The sequence below is a fragment of the Pseudochaenichthys georgianus genome, chromosome 9 (assembly GCF_902827115.2).
Source record: "Pseudochaenichthys georgianus chromosome 9, fPseGeo1.2, whole genome shotgun sequence".
Lineage (NCBI taxonomy): Eukaryota > Metazoa > Chordata > Actinopteri > Perciformes > Channichthyidae > Pseudochaenichthys > Pseudochaenichthys georgianus.
The window spans coordinates 47,290,090-47,315,674 of NC_047511.1; the positions used below are offsets into that span (position 1 = coordinate 47,290,090).

The following is a 25,585-nucleotide window of genomic DNA, read 5'->3' on the forward strand; positions in this document are numbered from 1 at the left end:
TCCTGCAGCTCCGCCTGCCGGACCGGTAAGCGGAACGAAACACACAAGAGTTAGACCTAACACACTTAGCTATTGTATCTACCTCTGGAACAAGCTAAACTAGTTATTATAAATATATTTATTCTTCACTCATTACTGGATCAGTGAGCTGCATGAGATACTGACAGGCTGTCAGGAGAGAGAGAGAGAGAGAGAGAGAGAGAGAGAGAGAGAGAGAGAGAGAGAGAGAGAGAGAGAGAGAGAGAGAGAGAGAGAGAGGGGGGGAGAGGGGGGGGAGAGATAGAGGGAGAGAGGAAAAGAGAGCGCTTCCGCTAATTTCTCCCGTGTTATTATCCAAAGTGAATGTAAACTTGAATAATGTACATCATTTGAATGTAATAATTAAGTTGATTGTTGTTTGTGGAAGCTCCAGTGAATGAGCCCCATTAACTGAGTTTAAACGGGGGCGGGGCCTAAATGGAAGATTTAAACATCACTTTAAATCTTCCATTTAAAGTGATGTTTAAATCTTCCATTTAGGCCCCGCCCACTCGATCAGATCGGTATCGGCCGATACTAATTCCGGCGATCGGCCCCGAAATTGGCGATCGGAGCATCCCTATCAGTTACCACAGAAAACCTAAATAATCCTAGGAAATGTTGGAAAGCCATAAAATCGATATCCACCGGTGAAATCTGTAATGAGCTACCTCCGTGCCTTACCACAGCATCTGGCTCTAGATCAGACAGGGCCACTATGCTAAATTGCTTTAATGAGCATTTTGTGTCCTGCGGTTCATGTTTGATTCTGTCACTAACTCTGCTGCTGTGAACACCCCAATCCGTAACTTTGAACAATGTAGTCTGGAAAACCCTTTCAGTTTTACTCCTTTTACTGTCAATGTTGTTCATGAAGCATTATCTAAGTTAGATCCTAAGAAACCGGCTGGCCCGGACAACTTAGAACCTTTCTTTTTAAAGATAGCTGCAGATTATATTGCTCCTCCTCTCACTACTCTTTTTAACCTCTCCCTCAGCACAAATGCATTTCCAAAAGTATGGAAGTCTGCTTATGTCTTGCCTTTACTGAAAGGAGGGGAAGCAACTATTTTAAATAACTATAGGCCAATCTCTAAATTATCAGTTCTGGCGAAGGTGCTCGAACGCCTAGTGAGTGAACAAGTAAAGGAGTTTTTATGTAAAAATGATATCCTGTCCTAACATCCAACCCAGTCTCATAAAAAAATGTGTAATAACTACGTTGGTCCACAACGTAGGACGTAGTATTTCTACAAAAACGCCTCTGAAATTGTAAGATCCCTACGTTTTTTTTCACCATTCATTCCAATGGCTGTCGTCTATGTCACATGATCTTCACATTTCTCCCTGCAGAAAAAGAAAACATGGCCGAACTTCATTTTATTCTCAGTGTAAAATGTCTATTTTATAGTTAGTTTGGCCATTAAAGAACTCATTATACCCTACTGTCCTACTAGGGCATTGCGTTCCAAGAATGCAGGGTTGTTGGTTGTTCCTAGAGTCTCTAAAAGTACAATGGGAGCCAGAGCCTTTTCTTATCAAGCTCCACATTTGTGGAATCAGCTTCCAGTTTGTGTTTGGGCGGCAGACACCCTATCCGTTTTTAAGAGTGCGCTTAAGACCTTCCTTTTTGATAAAGCTTATAGTTAGGGCTGATTAGATTCAGCCCCTAGTTTTGCTGATATAGGCTTAGTTTGTCGGGGGACATCTTACTTCTTCATTCTCTCTATCTCTACCTGTGTACTCTCATGTTCCGATTAACCCAGCTTCCCCAAATGTCTTTCTTTTTGGTGTCTATATACGCTGGGATCCGGAGTCATGGATGATCCTGCGGTCCTGTGTCCTGGATCGCGAGCCCTGGATCTTGAGTCGTGGCTGTGGTCCTGGATCATAGGTCCTGGATGGATATCCTCGTGGATTCATCTTCCTATTATACACACATGCATTTCCAAACATTTGGACTACCTATGTTGCAAATGTATTATCTTTTCAATTTACACACGGTATCTATTGCACGTCTGTCCGTCCTGGGAGAGGGATCCCTCCTCTGTTGCTCTCCCTGAGGTTTCTCCCATTTTCCCTTTAAACTGTGGGTTTTCTCCGGAAGTTTTTCCTTGTACGATGTGAGGGTCTAAGGACAGAGGGTGTCGTATTGTCATACTGATATTTTGTACAAACTGTGAAGTCCACTGAGACAAATGTAACATTTGTGATATTGGGCTATATAAATAAACATTGATTGATTGATTGATTGATTGATTGAAAATGGTGGAGGGTGTGTTACTTTCCTAAAGGATGGGCTGGTCTATAGGGTAGTCCCATTCCCTGAAGACAAGGAATGTGTCATAGTAGAAATGTGCAGCCCAAGGAAAGAAGGACACATAAAGCTTATCAATTCCTACAACCTGTGTAAAAATCTTCACATTGAAACTTTGCAGACAATAGCAGTGACGGCTCACAATGCTCACAACAGCCTATGGGGAAGCATTCAAACAGACAGTAATGGGGATGTTGTAGAATAAATGTTCGAGGAAAGATAATTGTTTTGCCTTAATGATGGACAAAAAACAAGAATAGACGTGAATATGGGGACAAAATCATGTTTGGACCTCACACTTGTGACGGATAGTTTAGTTAAATCATGTGAATGGTATGTAAAAAGTGACTCTACCATAGGAAGTGATCATTACCCAGTTTTTACAATCATGAGAATGAGGAATGTAGCAGAGCTATTAAAGAACGAAACAAGGCATTTAAGTCTTTCAAGAAAAACTTGTCACAAGACAATATTACAGATTATCAAAGAAAAAGCGCAGTAGCCCGTAAAACAGTAAAATACACATGGAGAGAGTTTTGTTCCACCATTGGAAGAGGAGTACAGTAGGGGATGTATGGTCTATGTTTAAACGGATGAATGGGAAAAGGAAGTCTGTTACAATTCCCGCTTTGATTGAAGGGGATAAAGTGGCAGTGTCAAATGAAGTGAAGGCAGGGTAGGGCATTTGTTGCGGTGCATAGTGGGGATCACCTTGATGACAAACACAGACAGCAAAAAGAGTGTATATTAAGAGAAAATGTGAGGGAAAAGAGACGGGATGATAAATCAGCTCTGATGTAGACTTTTCCATATCAGAACTTAAAGTAGCTTTACAAGGCACAGGATACTCAGCAACAGGACACGATCAGTTTTGCTATGCCATGTTCCGGCAGCTACCTGTGGAAACATTCAAATTAGTCCTGAGACTATTTAATAAAATCTGGAGAAACAGAGTTTTACCAAGTAGTTGGAAAACGGCAGTCATTTTGCCATTTAATAAGCCAGGATCCTTCTAATTCCAATAACTACAGACCCATAGCACTTACATCACACTTGTGTAAATGGATGGAGAAGATGATAGTGCATAGACTATCACACGTCTTAGAACTAAGAGGGTTATTGAGTAATTTTCAGAGTGGTTTTCGTAAAGGAAGATCCACAATAGATGCTTTGATTAGAGTAAGCAACAAGGTGAAATAGACCCTGCAAATGAAAGAGGTTATGGCAATAGTATATTTTGAAATTGAAAAGGCTTATGACTCTATGTGGAGGGATGGGTTACTCATCAGATTAAGTGAAATGGGCATTGGAGGGAGAATGTTTAAGTTCAAGTAGGGGCAGAGGTTTCAAAAGAGTTCAGTATAGAACATGATATTCCCCATGGGAGTTCAATCAGCCCGATATTATTTAACATTATGATAAATGGCATATTCAGTCATTTGGACGGATGCTTCAAATCTGCGCTGTATGCCGATGACGGGGCCATATGGTTAAGGGGAAGACATTTTCCATATGTGTTTGAGAAGATATGCAGAGCTATTAAGAAAGTGGAGAAGTGGTCATACAAATGAAGCTCAGCATAAGTTCAACCAGGAAGACCTTCTTTACTCATTCATTAGAGGTTTCTCAATACTCAAATTTCCCCTCCTCGACTCCCCTCCTCGATAATTAGTCCCGCCCACAGGAGATGCGAGCGGAGGACTGAGGAGGGGAACCGAGGAGAGAGGAGGGGAAGCAGCAGGCGGTTAGAGAAATGAGAACTCCTCTCCTCTGAGCGGTCATTTTAAAGAGACGTCCATTAATGATGACAGGAGGCACAGCAGCCCTCTGTCTGATGGACAGATGTGTTCATGAAGACTTATATATTTACTTTGATTCATTCACAGTGCGGTATAATGAGACAATAACAGGCCACAGATGCGGACACACACACACACACACACACACACACACACACACACACACACACACACACACACACACACACACACACACACACACACACACACACACACACACACACACACACACACACACACACACACACACACACACACACACACACACACACATATATTTATAATACATATATATTTAAATAAATATATACAATTTCAGAATCAAACAAGTATGAGAGCTCATAATAACGTAACACAATCAGAGACTGGATATATCCCCCCCCTCTCTCTGGTCGCTGAAATGGGAAATTGAAATTACGGGCCAAAAGTTGTATTTACAAGTATTAAAAGTAAACAGAGGACACCAAACCAACTGAGACCCGTCTGTCCGCCTCATCTACGCACTGTACAACACACACACCTACACACTGTACAACACGCACACCTACACACTGTACAGCACGCACCTACAGCTCGTAAAGCATAATCAGGCTATGCCGTTGTGTATTTTATTATGTGAAGCACTAAATGGTCTTAGAAAAATATCGACTCTTTGTTTGTAGATATCTACTAAACTAAAGCAAATAAAGAGAGTAGGCCTGTTATACTGAGTGATATATATCAGAACACTGCTCTGCTTTCTGCACGGACCTCACAGCTGTTCTCTCTGGAAACATTGCAACGCGATGAAAGCAGTTTCTAAAATAATATCCAGGGGATGCATGCAGAGCTGTCATTGGCTGAGATAAGTCCGGCCGTGCGTCACGCCACCACCGTTCCCGGAAATGCATCCGCGGAGGTGCCGTGGAGGAACCATCAGTGTATCCTCGGTTAGAGCTCCTCCAGACAGCCTCATCGATGCTGGATCCTCGGTTCTTGATGTGCATTTAGAGAAATGAGATGTCCTTCAAAATGTCGCGCTGAAATTCATTTCTGGGTCACTCCCGGAGGAGTCGAGGAGTCGAGGAGTCGAGGTGGGGAGATGTGAGTATTGAGAAACCTCTATTCACTATTTCCATGTTACTACTCTCTCTCCTCTCAATAACTGATCGGGGGATTCACTTCCCAGCTTAACCAATCACTTCGCTCTATTCTCACAAGCCTATCATAGCGCTCCGCTAGACCTTTTAAATCTGCTCTCCCCTCTGACAGCTGTAATTTCAGGTGACTCGACACAACCCTCCTCCACCCCTTTTCACCTCCTATCCCTAGGCTTGTTTGAGACACATTGCGGCTCGCCTCGAAAGTAGACGAGAGTAGCCGATCGCAGCCGGGGGAGGTGTCAAAAAGCTTGTCTTAAATCGGACAGCTCGGACTCGGAGTCGGCTTGACTGGCTGGGTTTGCAATGGCGGAAATTCCATTTTACCCACTGTAGACAAAGGTGATCTCCATTGCTTTATATAGGTTTGTTAATCCAGTCATGATGATGAACCACACCAGTGACTGGGTTCCATCATTAGAAATGCTCCTCCCTCTTAATGTTTGCAAAACTGATAGGTGGACATGCTACAAATGATCAGTCCTTCAGATCCGCACACATGAAGCTGAATGAGCATGAATTGAACAGACCTGCTGCTGTGTTAATTCTTTAGCTGCCACTTTAAGATTTATGATGTGTACAACATGGATGTAATTTGATTTAATCTTGCCATTTTAAATGATGTATTCAATAAATAAGGTTAAACCAAATCATTACATTACAATAGATTTTATTTGAATGATTTGGTTTAACTTAAAAAGAAACTTTATTGTTATTGCACATATTACAGGTACTGAGACAACGAAATGCAGTTTAGCTTCTAAGCAGGTGCAACAAGCAGTGAAGTGGAAAGTAATGTTCACAATCTACAGAATAACATATAGAATGAATTGAATGATGAATAAACAGTGGGGTATGAATACACGAGATATCAGCCTGTGAGCAGTATGAACAGTGTGTATGAATATGCTAAGATATATAAAGTATGAAAACGGTAAGCAGTATAGTATAAAATATATAGATATTAATTTCATGATGATAAACATTGTGGAACAATGATGAAAAATGGGAATGGATGTGGCGACGTAAAACGGACACAAATCAACAACAAACTTTTGCCAGCCAATTGGAGAGTTTCATCAGCAGCACGTGGTAAAAACCACCAATGAGCGCTCAGCTCGAGATACCAGCGAGCCGTTTCCCATCAAGCATTTAGCTTCCGCTGCTCGTGGAGAGCAACTGCGCCAACTCGCCTCGCCTCGCTCTCAAGGCTGCGGGCGTCTTTGTCCCGCGAGATTTCAAAGTCTCATGTGGGCGAGCCTCCAGAGCAAGGCTGAAGTCGAATAGTCCATTTAGCTTAGGCACCTTCCTAAAGGAGTGAAATGACCCGGAAGTCCCTCAGTGGCAGCCATGATAAGTGCCGTTCGAATTCTCTAGAATGATGAGAATGAAAGGAAAGGAGGTTTCAAACTTCCTTCATAACCTCCTTTAGCTTAGGAACCACTGTACCTCCCTAACCGACAGGAGAAGCGAAAATGCTGCCCCACAATGCCTTGCAGCCGCAGCATTTGCCGTCACTCAACAGTCGGCCGCTCACGGAAACAACCGATTATGACCGAGAAATGATATCATGAAAGTTACGGTGCTTATTAAGCATTTTAAAACATAGGTGGTAAGTTGCCAAAGTGCTTTGTTTTGAACGTTCATCAGTATTATAATCAAAAAGAGAAATATGAATGTTAGTTTTCACTGAAATTATCAAATAAAGTCAACATTTCAGTCTTCACTGAGCTGTGTGGGGTTTGTTCAACTTTTAAAAGATGTTTGAATGGTGATATACACAGTGATAGATGGTAAGGACTAACGTTTATAATAAATACATCTGTATTGATTTTAAGATCTTTAGTTCATCAATCATACGTATTGGGATCATTTGTATTAATGCATGTGGACCGGAGGGAGAGGGTGACGAGCATACGTTTCACTTTCCTTTTGTATTTCAATTCCAACTTTGGTCCTGAAGAATATGTTTCTCTGTTGTCCACGTTCATAAAGCAAAGCAGCAGCATCAGAGCACGGAGCAGAGTCTCTAGATGAGTTTACAGTAGTCCCTCGTTCTTATTGAACATCCATGTTGTAGTCCGCTGTATAGAAAACTGTGGTTTCCATAGCTTCCCCACAGCAGCAGACGCACATTCATGACGTCCGCTGGCGCATCATAAACACGTCGGATAGTGAAAGTGCATTCGGATTCTCTAAAGTACCGCAGTCTCTTCTCCTAAGTCCTTTTGAATTCTCCTATCCACTATCCCTTAACCCCGTGACGTTTCACTCAGAGATGAAGGAATAGACGATAGGGTTAGAACTTAGGAGCTGATTTTTAAACTATCCGACTGCAGCCCAAGTCGGACAAAATGACTAACTATCATGCAACGCACTAGCAAGACGTTGATCGCAACTGCGCAGGTCTGCGCAGGTCTGCGCAGGTCTTGCTTGTCTCAAACAAGCCTCCTCTGTCAAGCTAAGCCACTCCCTTTCAGACCGAACCCAACTATCCATTCACCACCACCAGGGTCAAGCTAAGCCCCTCCCCTTCAGACTGAACCCAACTATCCATTCACCACCACCAGGGTCAAGCTAAGCTACTCCCCTTCAGACCGAACCCAACTATCCATTCACCACCACCAGGGTCAAGCTAAGCCACTCCCCTTCAGACCGAACCCAACTATCCATTCAACACCACCAGTGTCTAGACCCCGGGGGGTTTCATCGGATCGGTTCTCCCCTCCCGAATGATACTCCTGCACAACGGGGCCTAATCGCCAAAACTCCATTACATTCATGTGTTCCTGGCAAAGGGAACGAGTGAGCTGATAAATTAGCAAGAAGTGCACTACAAAAGGAAATAACATTACCAGTGCAACTTGGAAAAGGAGAAGGAAAAGCAGTAATTAAGAAAAAAGGGATGGAGATCTGGCAGAAAAGGTGGGAGAAAGACCAGAAAGGCAAAGAGTATTATCAAGTACAAAAGACAAATACAATTAATATTTATAAAGAAAGAAACAGAAGGGGGAAATCATGATAGCTAGACTCGCTGTATGTCATGGGGAAAAGTGACAGTGACAAGTGTAGGAACTGTGGAGTTAAAGAAAAAGTAGATCATATATTATGAATTTGGGACACCTATAAAGAGAAAAACTAAAGTATAACGTTTTAGAGGCAGAGAGGGAGTCGAATGTGGTTGGTATTCTGGGAACAGAAGGAGAGGGAGTAAGAGCTACCAGAAAGGCACTGTTTACCTTCCTGAGTGAAACTGGGGTAGGAAAAATAATTCAACAATAGGTTACAATAAATCATGAAGGATTGTTTTATTTTGTTTTATTTATTTGATGGTTCCTTATTTTTCGCTATTTTGTTTTATTAAAGATGGAATTACATAATGATTCACACTCATGTACAGTAGGTGGCGGTATGCAACTAAAAGCTGTTTGCGATCCGCCATTAAAAAACGGAGAGAAGAAGAAGAAGATCCTGGATCAAGGTGGCGTCTCGTCGCTACGGTTCTCTCTCTCTCTGTGTTCCAGATAAAGTGTGTGTGAGCTCCAGCACTACTGATCCATCATCTGTGTGTCTGGATAAACCTCTGAATGGACTCAGTGCTCTTTTTTCTGGAGCGTTTACCTCGAACTATAGGAGCTAGCTTAGCATGCTAGCTGGAAACGTGAGCAACACTAGTCAGATTGAGATGGAGAGAGAAACTGTGTGTTTAACGGAGTCTGCAGGAAAAGGTGATCTAGTAAACATGAGTACAGTCCAAATGCTGCTGTCGTTGAAGAAGCAGCGACTCACTGCTGCTGCTGAAGAGATATTTGCTCTGTTTGAAAAAACGATAGCAGAGCACGAGGAGGAGCTGTCTCTTTCCAAAGAGGAGAACGAGAGACTCCAGAAACTATTGGACGCTGATTTACCGCCTCAGCTTCGGATACACAGAGCAGGTATGTTCCCTTTACTCGTAATTAACACTTTAAACTCTTCAGTTACACTTTATTATCACATTAATAACACTTTAGACCCTTTATCAGCACTTGCTGCAGGTAGTAGATCCTGAAGTAAAAGTACAAACACCACACTGTGAAAATACTCAATTACAAGTTAAAGTACTACATTCATATCTTATTTAAGTAAAAGTATTATTAGACAATTGTACTTTATTATACAAATTATAATTTATTACGGAAGAGCAAACCTACCAAAATAAATATATTTATAAAAATACATACATTGAATAATATGCCATTTTATGGCGTTGTGACGTGGCTTTGTGACGTGCGTCAACATTAACATCAACCTTTCTGTGGGTCCCTGGTGAGCAGACCCTTCACGCGATGGCAGAGCGAAAAGGTACAGTCAGGGTCGGACCGAGACAATAATTCAGGCCGGAAATTATACACCCAGCCAGGCCACTACCAGTTTTTTTTGTGCCATTTTGCTGTATTTATTTGCCAATATTTACAGCGTTGCTGCCCATAGTGATAGCCCTATAGTTTAAATCTACTACCCACAAATAAACATATGGACATGGGTTACTATTTAAACCTTTTTTTTAAATGTATTTAGGAACCTGTCCATGTGATTTTAAGTGGGGGTTGACCTCAAATCCTCTAGGGCGGTCTGGGGGCATGCTAAATGCATCAATCTGGTGCATTTTCAGAGGGAAATAAAGAGACTAGATCTATGGGAACACCTATATGAAACAAAACTGTATACATTTCAATGATCATAAGAACATGGCCATAACCAATAACATACCATATCCAATATGAAAAAACACTGAAACTTGTTTATTTATTTATTTTCGGTTCATTTATAGTTGTGAGTGTGTCTAGGCTCCTGAATCAGACTCTCCTGTCTCCCTCCTCTCCCTCCTTCCCCCCCCTCTTCCTCCTCTCCCCCTGCTCCTCTTTGAGGCAGCAGCAAAGACTACACTGTAAAATGTTTGGCTGAAAAATTACAGTAAATGACTGGCTACTAGTTGCATGGTTTGTAGTCTAGTAATAGTACTTCAAAAGTTACTAAGAAATGGTCGGATAAAGCAGGATTATGCGGTTCGACTAATAGTTGCTCATTTTCAATACCATAAGTCAGAACAAGGTCGAGAGTGTGATTTATAGCAGTGGGTTGGTTTATTTACACTCTGACAGAAACCAACATAATCTAATACAGAGTTAAATGCAACAGTAAGGCTATTTTTATCATCGTCAACATGAATATTAAAGTCACCTACGATAATTACCTTATCTGTTTTAAGAACCAAAGTTGATAAAAACTCAGAGAATTCTGATAAGAATTCTGAATAAGGACCTGGCGCACGATACACTGTAACAAATAAGATTGGCTGCAAAGTTTTCCAGGTCGGATGCATAAGACTAAAACCAAGACTTTCAATGCTAGAGATCTTACGTTTAAGAGACCACATTTAATCTTCCTGTTTTGTTGCACTGTAGTAGTTGTTACATTTACTTTTATTAGGTTATTATGTATGACACCTCTATTAGGTTTTACCTTAAATTGTCCTTGGGCAGACACACACTGTTCATTTTGGGTATTTTATTGGGTTCGGGAGTCCTATGGATGACTGCCCAGGAGAGAGCGCAGAGAAGCGTGTACGACTGCGACTCCGCCTCCTGGTCTCAACTCCAGTTTGTCATGGATTAAGTCCACAAAGCCCTGAAATGTTTGCCGAAATGGGATTTGCACCTTCCAAAGTAGGATGAATGCCGTCTCTCTTAATCAGACCAGGTTTTCCCCAGAAGGCTGTCCAATTGTTTACGAAGCCCACATTGTTTGCTGGGCACCACCAAGACAACCAGCGCTGAAATTATGACATGCAGCTATACATGTCATCATTGATCAGATTGGGGAGGGGACTAGAGAAGATTACGGTGTCCGACATTGATTTAGCATAACTACACACCGACTCCACATTAAGTTTGGTCCATTCTGATTGGCGTAAACGAACATCATTACCACCGACGTGAATAACAATCCTACTGTATTTACGTTTATTTTTAGCCAGCAGTTTAAGATGCGCCTCAACGTTGCCCGCTCTGGCCCCTGGAATGCATGTGACTGTGGAGGCTTCGGTCTCTAAATTCACGTGTCTCATAATAGATGGGCTTTACTGTAGCTGAGTTACTTTCTAAAATGTGGAGCCGGGCTTCTATGGCTATGATTCCCGCCTCCAACCTAACAAATATACTACATTTAACACATGTATCGGTACCAGTAAAGGAGGTAGGGGAATAACGAAACACCCGAGGGTGGGGAAAGAGCCATGGCTAGCTATTAAGCTAAAGTAGCTACCGTTAGCAAACCCGAAAAGAGTGTAGGCAACTGGAGTTACAGTCGCTAAAAGAAGGAGAGTTGTGAGTGCTTAAGCTGTAGTAGTGTGTGATTACAACGTCAGGCAGTTGCCGTGAACAAGAGTTTTAAAATGATCAATTTAAGTTAAGATAATATAAGCTATCTGCAGCAGAACGGATACCCGGAGGTGACAACAACAACCGGAACAACAACCGGAAGTTACAACACGCTTACCGCAATAGTGAGGGTCCGTGCAAAGTATATTTCACAGTGTCTTGGACATGTTGTTACGGCCCCAACCTCTACTCCGCGTTAGTGGCTCGTGCTGAGACCCGCAACATGAAAGAATACACGCAATAACTGGTACTTGGTAACGAGCATTTATGGATAATCTGCCGTTTAGCTCACACAAGCGAAATGGGAAACAAAAAGAGGTCTGGAGGACTGGCCAAAAGGAACAAACAGAAGGAGGGAATGCGAGCCAGCCACACCACGGACCGTAGGACACAGAGCTCCCCCCTAACCAGAAATCCAATATAAACCCTATGGGAAACAAAATAAAGCCGCGAAAACTGGACTACCAGGTCCTCCAGGCTAAACATAAACACATCTGCAAAAATACAGCCCAAAATGGCAAAGAGGTATTCTAAGGAGAGTGTCTCCCGGCATTAGGATAGGCCAGACATCCTTCTCCTCCAGCTTCTCTTTATATATACATGGCTGAGTGGAATTTGGAACACCTGGGCAGAGGCGGAGCCAGGGGCAGACCAGGCGCAGCAGGGAGACAGAAAAGAAAACAAGGAGGGGAGCACTTGTCTACAAAGACATCTTTTTCGAGCTTTCGAGCCCATCTCAGGATTAATGCCCAGGAAGCACCTGAAAACAATAAGCCAAGACAACAATTTAAATTTTACATAGATTTATATGTTGCATAGTTTATTTTAAGGCACATGCAGCGGTGCCCCTTTCAATTTAAGTAAAACCTGCACCAAAGAAAGAAATTATTATTTAAAGCCAAGCAAGAGCGATAAAAGCAAGACAATCACTTAATCTGTTATCACAGAGGATGGTCTGAATACAGTATTTTACTATGAAAAAATACAGTAACATGTTGTAAAATCCTGGTAATCATTTATCCTGTACATTCACAGTAATTAACTGTGCCTGTATTGATTTCACTGTGACATTCTAAATTACAGTATTATATTGTGAACATTTCAGGTAAAGTGGTAAAACTGTAATTTATTGTAAAATATTAGAGCTAATTATTGTGAAATCATGGTAATATTTTACAGTGTAGTTTTAGCTCTCAACAAGTTTTAAAAGTGTATCTTACCTTTTTTCACCTAGTTAAAACATTTTTTTTATTCATGCATACTTTACAAATCACTCCCCCCTCAAATGGAAATATGTGTTTACATAACTGGTGACCAAACCGTTTGAGACCCACTGAGATAACTTGGACTATGTTAACTATCTAAACACTCAGAGAGTCCTTAACATCACCTGAGCTGTAGTTATCCAGAGCTTGAATGACACACAATCAAGGGCTTTGATTTATGATCTGTATGACAGTGGCCATGTCGGCAGGTCACATGATGTGGACAGCCAGTCACCCAGTGTGAGGCAGACCCACACAAATCCTCAGGCCAGCAGGCCACTTAACAGGCCAGGCCATCGGGAAACCCCCCGGTCCTCCCGATGGCCAGTCCGGGCCTGGGTACAGGAAGCGTAGAGTGAGGGATTATTGTCAACAAGTTAATCGATCGCAGATGGCGTTGTGGTTGCGGACGGATAACAAATAAATAAAATGAAATGGGTCGCGAAATATAATTGGGCAGCCGTTAATATACCCGGGTCATTCTTAGTTGTTTATTTATTTAAATTGTTTCTACTTTGTAGATTTATACTGAAGAAATCAAAACTATGAAAGAACATGTATGGAATTATCTAATAAACAAAAAAGTGTTCAATAATCCAGAATATGATTTATATTTTGCTGGCTACTGCAGAATGCTGTGGTAGCAGGGTAGGATTTTCACCGGCCACCATGGCCTGTGTGCCCCTGATACTGTTACAATCTCGAAGTTGCTTTAAAAGCGTCAGAACAGTGGTTTATGAACTGCATTATGCTGCGTTCACAACGGGCGCGATGCAAATATACTCATCGCTCTAACTGCTGGAGTTTCACTGTGGCTGTCAGCTGTTTACTCCTGTCATCAAACAGGACGCTGGGGAGGGGGCGCGGCTTATATCCATGTAAATACTGTGGTGGAAACCAACTACGACAAAATTAACCTATTTTACCATGCTTTCATTGTAATGTTCAAAATGAGGCCGAAGTAACTAAATACTGATAACGGTTAGTAAAAACCATGCTTTGACAAGTGTGCAGACAAGACGGCAGGCGAAACACTTTTAAAATGCGTGTTCTCTGAATGGAGCGATCTCCATTCGATCAGATCAGGCTAAACTAACTTGTATCTGCCAAACTCACAACAACGTCCTAAAGACAGAAATAAAGCAGCGACTGTATTCACCATGACACAGACAGTCTGTGGTTTGTACATGTTTAACTTTTGTCTAGTTTCTGAACAGATATTATTAAAAATAGAGTATTTCATTGTATATACGGTAATACTATATGATGATATAATGTTTGACATTATTGATATTAAAAAAGTGATTTGTTTTCCATGTCATTTGTGTGTTTTTCTTATCAGAAAGTAAAGTTATTTATTTGTAAGCTCCAAATCCAAATGTTTCCCTCAGATCAGGGATCAGATCAGTTTCATCATAGCGTTCCATGGTTTTTACGACTGCACTTGAGGATACATTCAAAGTTCTTGAAATTATCCGGATCGACTGGCCTTCATTTCTTAAAGTGATGCAGTGTTAATTTCGTCAACGAAAACTGTGATGAAAAATGTTCGTCAACAACCTTTTTTACATGGCTCAGACGAGCTAAAAAAAGATTATTGATAATAAAAACAATGGCGAAATGTACATTTAGTTTTCGTTGACGAGACAGGACTAATGTGTTAATGGTGGACTATCGGACATTCAAAATGCAGGGTCTTGTCTGTCAAAATGCAGCTTACGTTTCTAACTTGCAATATCATTATTTCCGCTCGCTTCACTCCGGAAGAGCGATCTCCCTGTGTTTCGTCTTTGTGCGGGGGACGGGGCCTAATAGACGCTGCAGCGGCACACAGAGATCTGCCGGGGACGGAAGTTCCAAAAGTATAGAGACACTCTACAAGGTAATTTCAGATTCCTGTATTTGCCTAACTGAATTAGTTTAAAGAGAGAAAACATTTTGACCAAAACTGGACTAAAACGTTTTGAGTTTTCGTCGACTAAAACTAGACTAAAACTAGACTAAAACTATGAAGGATGAAAAGGACGAAAATGTGACTAAAACTAATAACCATTTTCGTCTAAAGACCAAGACTAACTCAAAAATAGCTGCCAAAATGAACACTGAAGTGATGATGGATGGTCGTTTCTCTTCACTGAGTTGAGTGATTCTTGCCATAATATGGATTACAACAGTAGTCAAATAGGGCTTTCCACCGTGCACTAACCCTACCTCTGCACAACACAACTGATGGTCTCAAACACATTAAGAAGGCAATTCATTCCACACATTGACTCTTGACAAGGCTCACGTGTTAATTGAAAACCATTCCAGGTGTCTATCTCATGAAGCTGACTGAAAGAAGCCAAGAGTGTGCAAAGCTGTCATCAAGGCAAAAGGGGGCTACTTTGAAGAATCTAAAATAATACTTTGAACACTTTTTTGTATACTAGATAATGCCATATATGTTCTTACATAGTTGTGATGTCTTCAGTATTAATCTACAAAGTAGAAACAAATTAAAATAAACAAAACACATTGAATGAGAAGGTGTGTCCAAACTTTTGACTGGTACTGTATATAAAAAACACATATTTTACTATTTAGCAGGTTCCCTCATCTATAATCATTTATACAACGCAACTTTGAACATGTACAGCAGTAAAATGCAACATACAAAAATAATCAAGAAACATCATGAATTAAACACTGACGGGGAACCTTTTACTGCACCATCATTACTATTACAAAAGAAGGTGCCATAAAATGTTCTGGTGATACTTGCATACTTTTACTTAAATAAGGTTTGAATGCAGGATTTTAATTTGTAACAGAGTATTTTCATTCTATACTGTAGGCGTAGTGTATCAGTGAACGATGCCAAATACAATTTATTGTTTACATTGCAGTTAGTGCTAAACCAGAAGAAAAAAACATTTTTAATTTTTAACTGGAAGTGGAAAGCGGCTGGGCTACATAAGGTGAATTGAGCCAACAAAAATACAGGGCTGTGCAATTCATCGTATTTTAATCGCAATTACGAAAACATAATAGAAAAAAACGATTATTTGGCTTTGCTAGGTCCTGACAGTGCACTGCAACATATTTGATCTAATTTATTTTAGTCTAATTAATTTTATGTTATCATATTTATATATGTTTAGTAGCTTTGGAAGTGCGCTCCAAAATATGTGTTGATCTTGTTTATTGGTATTTATTATTTTGATATTATTTATTTAAAGGGGACCTATAAGGCAAAATGCACTTTTTTACGTCTTTTTATACATAAATATGTGTCCCCGGTGTGTCCAGGAACTCACAAAGTGTCAGAAAACAAAACCCTCTCTCTTTTCCTCCATACCCACATCTCACAAAAGAGGGGTGCTAACAAGCAGATCCAGACTTTTCGCTCCCTAACCTTAACCGTCCGAACCGATATTCTCCGGCAAAAGTGACATGTCCCAACCTATATTCTTCGGCACACATGACACGTCCCGACCTATCGTCTCCGTATACAGTCGCAGCTGTGTGTCTGTGTATTCAGCAGGATGTCTGCAGGAGGCACTAAGAGTAAAGTTGTTGTGTATATATAATACATATAATGGCACTGTTCTAGCGGTAAACACTTAAGAAAAAACATGTCAAACTATGTGCTGTATCAGAAACAATGCGCGGTGTGTTTTGGGAGTAATATGCTGTGTGTTTACATTAGCAAGCATCCTAGCACTCAGAGCTAGCCATGGAGCTAACGCTGTAGGCTACTGGAGAGAATATGTGTAACGTAATGTCCTTGTGGTAAACCCTGCTAGAGAGAAACGTTTGAGCTCCATACTGTTTCAGAAATAAAGCTTGAAGTGCTTAGGAGCATAACATGGCATTTAATCACGGCAGCGTTTAGCTGAGATCTCCCGGTAGCAGGGGAAAGCTGCGTGACGCTACAAAGGGTCGTGGCTAGCAGCAGAATCAACCTGTTTGCAACAGGGCTGCAAATGAGGGTTATGAGCAGTATGAGGCATGGCTAGAATGGGTGATCTGTTTGGTATTTTAAGCAAAAAACTTCACAGACATGTTTTGTATAGTTATGGCCCTACAATATATGTTTCCAATATAGCATAATAGGTCCACTTTAAAGGAGACCTATCATGCTATATTTAAATGATATAGTGTATGACCATACCTATATAAGGTATATTTATACATTTTATTTTTCAAAATACCAAACAGATCATTTTTTAGACATGCCTCGTTTCGCTAATTTTCGCTCTATTCCAAGCCCGTCTTTGAAAATTCTGAGCAGCAGTTGACCACGCCCCCCTGCAGAAGAGCAGGCATGAGCCGGCGAGAGTCACGTTACCATGCTTGCTGTGATTACGAGTGTCGAATAAACATGTCATCTCAGAGCAATGCATGTGTTCAAGCATATTATCAATTTGATTCAGAAATTGACCCTGAAGCAGCGGAGGTTTTGGTGGAGGTGCAAAAATCTCGGTTGCAGCAGGACGTTTCTGAATGGTTAGCTGACAAGCTGTTGTCCCTATTTATTTTACTCTGTTACGATGCTTGCTCCTTATTCCGTTCATATTTTGGCTAATTAGCAAGAATGCAATGTGTACAGTTTGTAACGCAAAAACAGCGATATATATATATATATATATATTTATAAAGGGAGACATTCATATTTTCAGCATATATACAATGGCCTCATTGCGTTTATTAATAGTTTACAGTCCTTTTCTTCCAACATCGTACAACAACCGTTGGAAAGTTGAATAACTTAGGATGATAAAAAGTATAACTCCAACAACACCTCAGTTGTCAGCAATGTGTGTAGTTTCATGTGTTTTTAAAAGCTCAGTTATTGACTTCTTTGTGCAAATTGCGCCACGATGCCTTCTGAACGGAGAATGTGTGCTGCATGGAGATACCACAGGTAACATTTTTGACAGCTTTACTAAGTTGTCTGTTTAAATACATTTTTCACATGTCATTCAATATATGTGTATCACAATGTGTCAAGACGGATGCAGTAACTTGAGGACTCTGTAACCTGTATGGTGGACCATCCTGGATTGGAGCTTGTGTGCCTAGATGTGTTCTCCCTGCAGAATGCGTTGAATATTTACAGAGCTGAACATGGTGGACTACAGTTGAGGCAAATAGAGCAGTGAGTGGTTTGTTTGTTTGTTTTGACTGAAATTGTAAAACGAATGCTAATATTGTTCATGGAAATAAATACTGGTGTATATGGCTTTATGCAATCTTTCATTCTGTCATTGTACATGTACTATTATATTATATACTACACAGCAATGGCATAACACACCCATGTGTACGACAAAAAGGTCCACACACACAACCTTATGCTTTTGAAATCAGAATATTCTTTACCCATCCAAACATGAATAATCACGACACATTTTGATATCAACTCAGAACTTTATTGTCAAAATCAACGGTTAAAGAAAACCCATAAAAAAAAACTAAATGTAGCCTACTTGTATTTTGTATAAATGACACTAAATATTTTTACAGAAGCTTTGTGAGCTGGTGCTGGGGCTTCCTTGGACGCAGGATCAGAGTGGTGATTCCGGCCTGCGTTGTCCTCAGGATACGCAGGGAGTTTCCTGATCCGTGAAATGTCGATGTTGGGTTCAGACAGCAGCCAAATTGAACCGTGTAGCATACCCGGCGATGACCTCTTCCCTGTCAGGTCGCTCATAATGGTGCAGGGTCCACAAAGACTTGGTCGAAGATGAGGTCCATCAAGTTGGCCACGTAGGGTTGTGCAATGGTAAAAAAAGCACAACAAAAAATGTGGTTTAGATTAGTATATGCATGTAAAAAACTGAAACTTCTTTCTAATTTTTTTTATTTTATATTTGTAAATAGTTGTATAATAAATATTTTAAACACTTACGGAATGTGGGGTCAGTCTTTACTGGTTTTGCTCTGCATTCTCCCTTCCTGGCCTTTGGGAACTGCAGTTTATACAGAGGGTTTCCAGTGGATGTAGTGGCTTGTGCACGCTCAGCGTTTTCATTGTAGTGCAGGGCTGCCAGGTACAGTCTTTCATTTCCGCCATGATACAAAAAAATGTAAATAATAGCAAAGGATGTACAAATTGTCACTAATTAGTAAGTATGTGAGGTGCTGGCCTGTAAAGAAGAACACATAGTTAGAACAAAATCATCTCAAATTAGTATTCAGGATGAGAAAATACTATTTGGATAAATATAGTCTGAAATCCCAAAAGATGGGGCTAAAACTCTCTATTTAGCAAAACTCTCTATTTAGCAAAGCTCTTTGCTTAGCCTTTTCCAATCCGAGTTAGTTTTGAACCGTAACGTGCATGCTGTGTTTCTGACTCAATACAGATGATGTGTTGGAGAGGGGCTGAGCTCTGTAGACTGACTGTAATGAGTGCTAGCCACTAATTAGCCTGTTGCTAGAGGTAAGGCCTTGTCAACAACAACTGACCAACGGGGCTTTAGCTCAGTTTTACTCGTGGTGCGTGTCCCCCCTCGCATACATACAGTGTTGTATCCTAACACACCCCCATTTATATTCATGTGCGCAAACAAGTAAACACACAAAAGCTTTTACATATAACGCTGCAAAAAACGGCATGTCTCATTAGCATAGCGTAGCTTAGCTTACAGATCGATGATATCTGATCGTTCTTAAAGACTACAATCACAAAAGCTTTTACATATAACGCTGGAAAAAACGGCATGTCTCATTAGCGTAGCTTAGCTTACAGATCGACGATATCTGATCGTTTTTACAGACTACAATCACAAAAGCTTTTACATATAACGCTGTAAAAAAACGGCATGTCTCATTAGCGTAGCGTAGCTTAGCTTACAGATCGATGATATCTGATCGTTCTTACAGACTACAATCACAAAAGCTTTTACATATAACGCTGGAAAAAACGGCACTTGCCTACAGAAGATTACGTTTGTTATTATAACTTACTCAATATGATTTTAGAAGATACAAAATACTAATAAATAGGAGAATAAATACTTGTGTTATCGCCTAGGGCGTGGCTTTACAGCCTTCACACAGATCGCCATTACGGCAGTATGTCTGAACATGTTAGCAAATGCCTGATAATTCAAATAAAAGACAAAGCAAAGCGTACAAAATAAAATGCTACAAAAATATATAAACACCTAACCGATTACTATTTGGGTTTGAGGCGACATTGATACGTCGAAGCTACATGCTACAAGCTAGAGATAGCTTTATCAGAAAAAACACCGCTAAATAAAAACGTACAGCTTCAAAATTGGATGTGTCCTCATTGGCCTGGTCCCGGATGGTTGGTATTGATCCCGGGTTTAGCATTACTTTGGAGGCATATCCGTGTTGGACTTGAGACAAGTTCATAAACATGTCCGTCATAAAATGTTTGGAACACACAAACAGAAATCTGCCGTGGTCTTCTGGCACATGTCTCTTGTAAATTAAGTCTAGCCACAGATTCATTTCTTTTTCCACTGATGGCATTGCATGCAGTCCCCTGTCCCGAGTCCTGCAGCCAACAACAGCACAACGTTTAACTATCTTAGACATCCTGGCAAGAGCAGGCAAAAACACAGATGTGGGTTGATTTAGCCTGCCGATAGCCTATATGCGAATGAGAGGTTCATTGTTTACATTGCAGCAAGTGCTAAACCAGAAGAAAAAAAACGTTTTCATTTTTAACTGGAAGTGGAAAGGGGTTGGGCTACATAAGGTGAATTGAGACAACAAAAAAACACAATAGGTGGGACTAAGAAAGATAATATAAAAGTATAAAAACAAAGACATTAATTAGGGCTGCAAAATGTCTCCCATTTTAATGGTGATTAGATAATTGCTAACACTTAACAGTTTGTTCTTACTGTGTGCTTCCTGTTTCCTGCAGACATCCAGCAGCTGGTGGAGGTTAAAGAAGAGGTTCTCCCTGACCAGCAGGAGTGGAGCACTAGTCCGGACCAGGAAAATCCAGAGCCCCCCCCACACATTAAGCAGGAACAGGAGGAACTCAGGATCAGTCAGGAGGGAGAGCAGCTTCAGGAGCTGGAGGAGGCTGATATCACCAAGTCCACTTTCACTCCTGACCCTGTGAAGAGTGCAGATGATAAAGAGAAACCTCAGTCCTCTCAGCCTCATCAAAGACAAACTGAACACATGGAAACAGAAGCTGGTGGAGATGACTGTCGCGGACCAGAATCAGCCAGGAACTCAGATCCAGAGAGCAGTTTACAACCAAAGACTGAGGACGACACTGGAGACTCTTCTGAACCTGACACTGGAGACTCTTCTGAACCTGACACTGAAGACAGTGCTGATTGGAATGAGACCAGAGAACCTGGGTCAGGCTCAAACTCACTGAAAAATAGACAAGAATCTGTCAGTGATTCACGACGTAGTGCTGAAAAAAAAACCTTTGGTTGCTCTTTGTGTAAGAAATCTTTTGCACAGAAACGAAGTATAAATCGACACATGAGAATCCACACAGGAGAGAAACCTCACAACTGCTCAGTCTGTAAGAAAGCTTTTTCACAGAATATACATTTAAAGGAACACATGAGAATCCACACAGGAGAGAAACCATTTAGCTGCTTAGTTTGTGAGAAAGCCTTTTCACGGAGTGGATCTTTAAAGGCACACATGAGAGTCCACACAGGAGAGAAACCACACAGCTGCTCAGTCTGTAAGAAAGCTTTTTCATGGAATATAAGTTTAAAGACACACATGAGAGTCCACACAGGAGAGGAAATATACAGTTGCAATGTTTGTGACAAAAGATTTAAATGGTATAGTGATTTCAAAAGACACAAGTGTGTTGGTCGTCAGTCCTCACAGCTTAATGAAATTCAAACTGAGGATAACGGAGAGGCAGAGCCTCCAATCAGCAGCTCAGCTGAACACATGGGAACAGAAGCTGATGGAGAGGACAATGAATACATCTTATGACAGTTCACACATGAGAAAAATCTGTCTAACTGGATTAACATTGTCGCACAATATTCATATAAGGGCGCATTCACACCAGCCTTTTATAGTCCGTTTGAATCTAACCCTGGTGCGTTTAGCCGCTTGGTGCGGTTCGTTTGGGTTGGTGTGAACACAGTCCGAGACCTCTTAAGTGAACTAAACAACCGGACTCTGGTCCGATAAAATAGGTGGTCTCGGACCGCTTGCTAGTGAACTCTGCGGTTCATTGCTGGTGTGAACGCAGTCCGCACCAAAACATAGGAAGCGTAGTATTTACATGTCACAAGAATGCGGGTGTCTTAATTTCTTTAGTGAAAGGGTGAAGCAGAATGATGTGTTGAACAGTGTCGTGTAAAGTAAAAACAACTATCAAACTAAAAACTATACATAAAAGTTAGAGCCACCTGCACCTCCTTACTGCAGAACGTCTCATTATATGGGTTCTAATGTTTTGTATCGCACGTTGTCTCATTATATAATCATACAAACCGTTGCTGTTGATTAGTGCTGTAGCGACGCGTTGACAACGTTGACGCATCGACTTCAAAATATCGTCGACGACATATTTCCGCGTTGACGCGTCGCTACACACACGTGGGTCACCCACAGCAACAAGCAGTTCTAGCTGTGGTGGCTACCATTAGCAACTAGCATTTGCTCTCCGATTTTTACATTAAAATGGAATTATGGATTATAAATTCAATCATTTTTTTATACATAGACGTTAAAAACCTATGGATTAACCGATTCAGCTGCGATTTTTCTCATTTTAATGCCATTGAACACGTCTTTTGATCAGATTGACAGCTACGGTGGTGAGACGATCTCCCTAGAAGCTCTGTAAAGGTACGTGTTGTGATGACTGTATTTGCTTCCCCTGTCGCGAGTCCGGATCACTCAGTGATGATACTATATACCTACATAATCTGTGGAGTCTCAGCTTTAATCGGATATCTTGTATGTGCAGCTACGATAAGTATTAAGGGTACTTTTATCTTGAGTTCTGTGCCAATGTCCGTTAGCATTTTTCGCTCAGGGGTCATTTAGATGCTTCTTATGAGACTTGTGTTTTGTTTTGGTAAACATGGTTTGTATCGTCAGTTAGCTGAGATTATTTCCGTTAATCTGGTGTAACACATTAATAGGTTCTTAAATATTAAGATCCCCTGAGACACAGTATCGTGAAAAAATGTTTTTTACATTACGTTTTTTTTACATTACGTTTTTTATGAATTGAACAACAGAAAAATAATCGTTAGATTAGTCGACTAATCGATCAACTAATCGCCCGATTAATCGTTTTCAAAATAATCGTTTCCCCCCAGCACTACTGTTGATATGCTCTCCAGATTAACAACAGCATGAAAATAACCTGCCGATGCTCCATGGCGGAGGCTCCGGTAGAAGTTGTCGGGATTCGCGTTTTTACGCCCTTAATGTCTGACCAATTGTTGAACAGCATTTCCGAGCACATGACTTGTCTTTAAAGTTTATCGTCCATTTGAATTTTGCCCGTGTGAACGCAAACCGAACCTTCTGAAAAATTAAACAATATAACAAACTGTGGTCTGGTGCGCACCAGAGAAGCGGACTATTATGTGTGAATGCACCTAATAGTCCGCTAATAATCTGAAATGTAATGAACTAATAATCTGTACGACTGGATTAACATTGTTGCACAACATTCATCTAAGACTTAAATGAACTCAATCATTTTGAGTTCATTTTATTTTGGATTGAGGGCTCCAAGTTTCCATATAGAGATAAAGGATGATTTGATGTATTGTTCTTTACAAGGGAATACATTTGCCTATTTTGTATCCTGATGACCTAATGCCGTTACATGTAATACGTTACTCCCTAAGCCTGATTTCACCCACCTGCAACCGATTCGCTAATAATCACAAATGTGAATTTCCTTGACCCCTTGACTCGACTATTTCTTGTTTAATAATCGTTACATCTCCTCAGGACCAAGTTCCCGTGTCCTGCCTTTCACCTGCTGATCACCCACTGCTCATTTAAGGTGGACTGACCTTTACAATGGACCAGCTAGTCTTAGTGTCTTAATGCAAACGTTTTGTAAAGTGATGCTAGGCCAAAAACGTGCTGTTGGGTTGTGTGCTCTCTGCAGGACGGTGTCTGTACTCAAAGATTGTTTATGAAATGAGAGCTTCACTCTGTTTTTGTTTTCCAAACAACGCCAACAGAGCGATACATCTTCTTTCCAGCAGATGGCATACATGTTACATCTTCCAGTTCAACTGTGATCCACATATTAATGATTCAAAACAGCAATGTGTAAGATATGGCTAGTAATTCACTATTTCAACAGAATGTGAAGAGGTTACAGTCTTGAGGCCATGTCCAATATGTTTATGTTGTGTTTGATTAAATCTACTGAAATGAGCATTCAATGACTAAATTATTCTTTATTACTGTCATTACATCATGGGTTTGCATTGCAATATTAGAACGCATAAAACCCAACTTTATTTCTTATAAGTTGTTCATTGTTTAGAAGTCTGCTCTGTTTCATCCAAGCTTCCACTTCGTGCTCCAATAATGCTGAAAGTATCTGTTGTATGCTTTACCTGCTCCGGTAACACAAGTGTAATTCACTGGACTGAGACAAGAGATAGTGGATGGATCCAGAGGAGAACCAGAAGATGGTCTGTATGGAGCCCTCAGGTTCTGAAAATGATCAGGGATAGAGCTAGAAGATACCCAGTATAAAGCCAAGAAAGACAGGAAGGAGCCAAAAGAGTTTGTATTTTTTATTTTGTAATATTCAAGATTGTTTCACAGCATTATCTTAAATATTTAGATGTTTTTCTTTACATATAGATTACATAGGATGAACAGCACGATCCACTCTGCTAGATTCTGCTCAAAATGCACATCTCACTTTATCCATACTCCTGCAGTTGCAGTGGTGAACCGTCAGGGCCTTTAAGGTATTCAGAGAATACTCTGGAACACTCAAAAAATCGATTTAATTATATAAATAAAATGTATATAAATGAATAAATGAGAATGGTATCTGTGTTGTTGATCTGTATATTACAGTGTTACGTTGATTTGTTTGTCCTTCTCTGACCATGCACTAACGCATTTCAGTGGGTTTGTGTTAGAAAAGAAAGCTACCAATCAGATCTTGTTCTGGGTCTCTGGGTAGAATATCCTTCAACCAGGTATTCTACATCCTTGATCGAATGCCCTGGCCCTTGCACTGAATGAGAGCGTTTGGACTGACAGTTTGATCAACCAATCATATATTGATTTGTAGCCAATGGGCGTATTCTTTCAGAGTTTCCCTCGGTTCCAGGGTGTTCAAGAAGGCCCGCTAGTTAACTGGCTCGAGACAGAGGATAGATGAATGCGACGAAGCAATTCATGCCGTTTTATTGTTTTTAACGTTGAAATGACAAGTGCACAGATTAAATTGTTGTGAGTACCCTTTTCAAGACGACAATTCAGTGAAAAGACGGACATTATAATGCCACGGAGGGGGACACACACCCCCCGTGTGTGTCTCCAGAAGGTCCAGTTGTAATAGACACGGTTCGCCACTGTGCAGTTGTATTGTTCTGGATTCATAGTGAATTGTATTAGATGTTCTGCACTGTTATTGTTGTGTATTTGATATAAAGTGAAA

General features: G+C 40.7%; 1 protein-coding gene across 1 annotated transcript; it reads left to right on the forward strand.

Annotated features, from left to right (window-relative positions):
• Positions 1-8,735: 8,735 nt before the first annotated feature.
• Positions 8,736-24,323, forward strand: LOC139434518 (zinc finger protein GLI4-like). Its single transcript, XM_071204465.1, has 2 exons — positions 8,736-9,208; positions 20,852-24,323. Exons 1-2 carry the CDS (start codon positions 8,920-8,922, stop codon positions 21,904-21,906), a joined length of 1,344 nt encoding a protein of 447 aa, XP_071060566.1. The 5' UTR covers positions 8,736-8,919; the 3' UTR covers positions 21,907-24,323.
• The last annotated feature ends 1,262 nt before the right edge of the window (positions 24,324-25,585 follow it).